Below are 6,481 nucleotides of genomic sequence, written 5' to 3'. Positions count from 1 at the left end.
TGTATTTGAATGTCCACTAATGTCGAGCTTGAAGCTCTTGAATTTAAATTTTTTATTTTTGAAGATTTCTTGTTTGATTCAAAGTGGGTGCTATTAAATATTGCTTATAATACCTTCTGGAAGCTCATTCTGAAATTTGATAGCATTTGGAGCTGATTTGAGGTGATTGAGATCGAAATTTTCAACTAAAAATCGAAGAACACAGCTACCCAATAGTATACTGCTACGGTATACAATATGTTGTAGGAGTATATAGCTATACTGCAACAGTATACTATACGAGTATATAGTTATACTGCAACAGTATACTATTATAGTATATAATATATTGTTATAGTATACTGTAATAATATGCAATATACTGTAACAGTATGCTGTAATAGTATACAATATACTATAAAAGTATACTTATTACCCGTAAATTCACTTGCCTTTTCACTTTTAATTTGCTTTAAGCTTTTACCCAGCGTGAGAGGTAAATTGAAAATGCAAAAAAAAAAAAAAAAAAAAAAAAAAAAAAAAAAAAAAAAAAAANTTTTTAAAATTTTTATTGACAACTGATATTATTTTAATTTAATAATTGAATTAAACTTTTTTTAACTCTTTGCGTACAATTGTATACCATGTTGGTATAACTATATACTATATTGATATCATATATTAGTTAATATTTTTTTGGTTGTATTAGCTACATTTAATTGGTACACAATTTTATTTTTCTTTAGTAATAATATAAAAAAAATAATAACAAAAAATAGTGAAAATAGTAAATGAAATTAGATTATGAAGAGAAAAAGCATATAAAAAAAAGGTTAAATGAAATTAGAATAGGAAAAAAGAAAAAAAATAAGTAGAAAACGAGAAAAAAAAAAGGAGAAAAGAAAAGAAAAAGAAAAAAAAAAAGAAGCATAGAAATAAAAAAAATAATTGGAGAATAAGGAAAAAATTCCCCACAAAACCTATCATGGGTGGAAAATATAATTAATTTATGGGTAGAAAAACAAATAGGTAGACAAAGGTAAATAATTTTATTTTTGTGGGTAACTATGTCAAAACCCCGTAAAACTAACATTTGGCCTCACATGTTAGGAAAACTTATCCAATTCCCTCTTAAATTTTATATCCGGAAAGGAGCAATAAGTGGGACATTTTATTTTCATTTCAAGTAACAAAACTGAAAGAGAAGTGGTCTATCTAGCATTTAAAATGGAGATAAGGCATTCCATTAAAAGTGAATTTCATCATAACTAAAACATAGGCTTATAACATTTTTTTTTTTTTTTTATAACGCTGATGTCCGAGCCAACTATGATACAAAATATTATTATTACGGATGTATTGAAGGAAGTGAATTAAGATCAGGCAATGAACGAATTGGTTGTTGATCATTTGCACAAGAACTTCCAGTATCAGAGAGTAGTGATCCATCAGTTTCTCTCCTGCTATTTTCTGTCCAAAATTCAAGACTTTTCCTATGAAGATAATGAGATATAAGATGATTATTTGGATCAATTCCCATTTTTATAAGTTTTCTTCTCAAATGGGAATTCCAATAATTCTTCACTTCACTATCAGTTCTCCCTGGTAATCTTCCAGCTATTAGTGACCACCTGAAAATTAAATGACAAATAGAAGAAATTATAACAACCACTATCGATTATCACTAGCTACTTATAACTTTCTTGATTTGGATATTTCACTCAAACTAATTACTAATTTTAATAAACTTTGTTAATTAATCAAAGTATATGTTTGGCCACCTGTTGGAAAAAAAATATTGAACAACCACCATTCAATCCTGTATTTCATTTTATATAACAGTCATTTATTTTTAATGTGTTCTTAAAAAGATATTTAGAAGCAATTTAACTCTAAAATTCCGTCTTATCCTTATGTCATGACTTTATAACCGAAAAATGTCATGACACGACCTGTTTTAAACCATAATTATTAAAGTCGTTCTTTTTTTTTGTTAAACTACTGATTGAACATATTCACATAAAATGAACGGAAGGAATATAATTATTAGGAATCCTTTAAAAAGTTGTCTAAATAAGAAAAATATTTCACATTTGTTCAAAGCAAACAAGTCCATTTGATCAGCATATGTAATGATTTTTCTCTTTTAATTAACTCAAAATGTCCCATAAGAAAAAATAGTGGAAAACCTGTTGCCAAGGAGGGCATGAAGCCTGATAATGAGATCATCTTCATCCTCTGAAAAGTTTCCTCTTTTAAGGTTTGGCCTAAGATAATTCATCCATCTTAGTCTGCAACTTTTACCACATCTAAGCAGACCTAATCAAACACAAACATACACAAATTAAAAAGCCAAAAAAAAACTTAGTAAGAATTACCCTTTAGAGTACTGAGTACATATAATAAGACAGTCTGGTGCACTAAGCTCCGAATATGCGCGGGATCCGTGGAAGGACCGGACCACAAGAGTTTATTATACGCAACCTTACCCTGTATTTCTGTACTGAGTACATATATATTTCAATATTTTTTTCCCATATGTATGTATAGTTCGAACAGAAAGTTACGAGTTCAGTTGAACCGGAAAAACGCCTTTGTACTTACCGGCAGCTTTAGGTAAGTTACGCCAGCAACCTTCGCCATGTTGAGTAATATAATCAATGAGTTTCTGGTCTTCTTGTTTAGACCAAGTTCCTCTATGCATTTCCTCTTTGTTATCACAGCAAGTTTTTCTCATGATTTTAGGTATTTGATATTCTAGTAGTTTAATTTAATGTCTATCTTTTTTATGGAGAAGATACTAGAGAAAGGCCGTTGTACTTTGGGAAGTGGATAGTGTAGCAATGAAGAACAAACTTTTATAATAAGTATTGAATGAAGATATATGGAAAGTTTGACTTTGGAAGTTGGACTGGTGGTTTGGTTTTTGCATGCATGCAAGGCGTGATGACTCCCAACTTTCCCTCTTCCTATTTTAATTAATTTGTGGCAGTGAATGGGAAAAAGTTATCGTCGTGTGATCTATAGGTCATGAAATCGAGCTGTGAAATCAGTCATTGATGATTGCATCAAGATAGTATACGCTACTTGCATCACATCTTAGGGGTGCAGTCATTCCCCGGATCATGCGTGAATATGGGATGCTTTGTGCACCAAACTGCATATGACTTGGTTGAAATTTTTTATTATGTTTTAAACTGTTCAAATTTAATCTATATCCCCCGTTTGACACACCTACTTCTCATACATACAGTCTTGGTTGAAATTTTTAATTTTTTCCATTTATTTTCTTTTTGGTAAAAAGGTGTAGCACAAAATACCATTTTGTATAATTTGAATTATGATTTTCCTCTACAAATTAAATACCTTATCAATTTCATACTTATATCATAACAACATAAGATCCTGCTTAGTAAAACTCGAATGTGAGCTTTCTAATCAACTACTTAATCTAACACTAATTACGATAAAATTACTATTTCATTGGCAATATGACTTTAATTAAGTTAATTTCTGGTACTGATTGTCAGTGTGATATTTTAGGATAAAAGTACCTCAAGTTTATTTTGATCAATCATTTCGGAATAGGAGAGGACAAAAGAAGATAAACATTGTTTGGCATAGTCGTTTGTTTATTTTAATGTTGAACAAGATAAGTTAAAAGCCTCTTCACGTGAAGTGGCCCCTTACTCTTCAGAATGAAAGGTCCACATCTTTCCTATTTATTAATATATCTACATGTATTCCCTCCCTTTAATATATCTTTCTCGATTGGCGGGTCGTGGAAGCGACCACTAATGCTTGCATTAAAATAAGTTGTTTACGTCGTATCTCTTGGAATACGGTCATTTCCCAGACCTTACGTGAGTACAAAATACTTTGTGCATCAGACTAGAAAGCATTTTTGAATCTTATAATTTTAAATTGAAAGTTCATACACATATCCAAAATACCTTTTAGATTTATGGTCTTAAAAATATTATGTCCTTTTTATAATAATTATAGCCTGTTTGGCCAAACGTCTAAAATCGATCGGCTTATGTTGAGAAGTACTTTTTGCAAAAGTATTTTTGGTGAGAAGCCGTTTATGTTTGACTTATTAATTATTGAAAAACACTTATGAGTAGGAATTAGTGATTGGCCAAGCTTTTAAAAACTGCTTCTAAGCGTATTTTTTAAAGTATTTTTTTAAAAAAGTGTTTTTGGGGAGAAACTACTTTTTTCTGTTTCTCCAAAAGTACTTTTACTCAAAAGCATTTTTTTTTCATCTAAAAGTATGGCCAAACACCTCAACTTTAAAAAATAAAGTACTTTAAAAAAACTTTTGACATTGAAAAAGCTTGGTCAAATAGTCTATTAGAGTGGTTAAGAGAAAAATGAAAATATTAGGGTTGAAACTAATTATTAAATTAAATATAAAAAAGTGATACCTATTGCCAAGATTAGTAAAGAAATTTGATGAGAAAAGCAGATGGCCACCAAATGGTCCATCGCACGCAGATTAGACAGGAGAAACTTCTGATTTTTTCCATAGGAAAATGACAACATATGAATAAACTAAACCAAACAAATGTTGTGTCTATTCTATTGGTCTGAGAGTTATGTATGTATGTCTTGGACGATGTTGTCACGTGACAGATTCTTGACGTCCCAATAAGAGTTTGCCACGTGGAACAAATACTTTATAAGGTGTCAACTAACTCGTACTCGACCCCTTCATATGGAATCGCTTTTGTTAGAAAGCGTTTTACCTTCAAATATGGGACTATCTAGCGCGAATCAAATTTAATCAGTCTCAAATACGAATACCATACACTATGTGGAAAACCAAAAAGAAAATAACTCATTTATCTTGAAAAAATATATATTTTCTTATTTAGTAAAAATTTAGTGATTCTTTCATTACAAAATAGTTTAGTGAGTTCATATATTTATGTAAGATTGAGTGAGTTTTCGTTAATCGTGATAATAGTCAGTGTAGTGACTTTGATATAATAAATTTAAAGTAAAGTTATAATCCATGATATAACCCTAGTTGTTGCCACTCTAATTTGTTCTTGTAAGGTTACAAATGACGCGTTATCTAATGTGGATACTTCTCTTTATCGTAAATTATTGATTCTCTATAGTCATAATTTAATCAGACCTAACGTCATGAAAGACATTCAAATTAGGGGCGAATTCACAATTTCAAGAAGATAGATGTATTATTACGAATAATAATGTTAGACGAACATAATAAAAAGACGCGACAAGTGTAGACATCTTGAATGTTAAGACAACGACAACAAAAACCATTACATTTTTATGAGAGTGACCATATAAGGTCCATGATACATCATAAAGAGCGACATCCAAATTATCTATAAGAAAATTAGATAGAATAATTTTGACCTTTTTAACTGTTAGTGAAAAAACGAAATTCGGGTATATATTTATCTGAAAATTTCAAGTACACTTATATATACTGGTAATCTGAAATAGAGTTTTCATATAGGCTCACAAGAGATTACTCAAAAAAAAATATTTGTAAAAAAACTATGCAATTTTCTTTTAGTCCTAATAGAGGAGTATTTAGGAAGAAGGAACAAACTTAACAAAGAAGTCAAACGGTAGATTTGACAAGAGTAATTACTTATTTGCACTCAATGTTTACATCAAATTAAATAACAATCATGGTTAAGTGAGTGTTTACTCAAATATTTGTCATATATCTGTTGATTTCGTGTAAACGTTGAGTGTAGTTAAGTTTTTATTAGAAACTTGAGGTTCGGTATACTGCACCCTGCAACAACATTTGGGCATTTGTGCCAAAATTACAGTACATCTCTAATAGCTTGTTTGGCCAAGCTGCAAAACTCAGCTATTTTGAGAAGTTCTTTTTTTTTTTTTTTTTTAAAAGTACTTTCGGTGAGAAGCAGTCCCTGTTTGGCTAATTTACTTAAAAATATTTCTGAGCAGCAATTAGTGTTTGGCAAGCATTTAAAGACTTCTTCTAATTTGATGCCCTCTGATATGAAATAATATTCATGACTAACTGAAACTGCTATAATTAATATTTAGCGATAATAAAATTCTTATCCTTATATTTTTTAAACTCAAATAAAGACTTTTATTAGACTGAATCAGCGACCAACAAAATTTATAATAAAATTAGGAGCATACTCCCCATAGATAGGACTAGCCCGGTTTGGACAAAATTTTTTTTCTTTTTTTCCAAAAATTATCACTTTTTTTCGAAATCAACGTCTATTCATAAAATTTTCAATTTTCACTTGAAGATGCATTTTGGAAATTTTCGAAAATTTGAAAAACTCCGAAATGTTATTTTTCAAAATTTTCACTCAAATCACTCGCAAAACTTCAAAAACAGCCCAAAATTATATTCATGTCCAACCACAACTCTAAATTTCAAATACCATTTTCACCCTGTTTTGGAATTTTACAATTCTTATGTCCAAACACCCACTTAATATTTCTTCTTTGTTTTGCTTTTTTGTGT

The 6,481-nt window shown here is 29.9% G+C and overlaps 1 protein-coding gene across 1 annotated transcript; it reads right to left on the bottom strand.

Moving 5' to 3' along the window:
* Positions 1 to 1,237: 1,237 nt before the first annotated feature.
* Positions 1,238 to 2,789, bottom strand: LOC109218516 (transcription factor MYB3-like). The gene is made up of 3 exons (XM_019382883.1): positions 2,584 to 2,789; positions 2,169 to 2,298; positions 1,238 to 1,610 (listed from the first exon to the last, which is right to left on the bottom strand). Exons 1-3 carry the CDS (start codon positions 2,714 to 2,716, stop codon positions 1,328 to 1,330), a joined length of 546 nt encoding a protein of 181 aa, XP_019238428.1. The 5' UTR covers positions 2,717 to 2,789; the 3' UTR covers positions 1,238 to 1,327.
* Positions 2,790 to 6,481: the final 3,692 nt, after the last annotated feature.

Source organism: Nicotiana attenuata, unplaced genomic scaffold, assembly GCF_001879085.1.
Source record: "Nicotiana attenuata strain UT unplaced genomic scaffold, NIATTr2, whole genome shotgun sequence".
NCBI lineage: Eukaryota > Viridiplantae > Streptophyta > Magnoliopsida > Solanales > Solanaceae > Nicotiana > Nicotiana attenuata.
Note: the sequence above shows the minus strand (reverse complement) of the source record. Positions and strands in the feature narration are given on the sequence as shown.

Coding starts and splice junctions, on each gene's coding strand:
- LOC109218516 (XM_019382883.1), bottom strand. CDS start 2,716: ATGAGAAAAACTTGCTGTGATAACAAAGAGGAAATGCATAGAGGAACT. Junction 2,299..2,583: donor TAACTTACCTAAAGCTGCCG/GTAAGTACAAAG, acceptor GTGTTTGATTAG/GTCTGCTTAGATGTGGTAAA. Junction 1,611..2,168: donor CATGCCCTCCTTGGCAACAG/GTTTTCCACTAT, acceptor TTTAATTTTCAG/GTGGTCACTAATAGCTGGAA.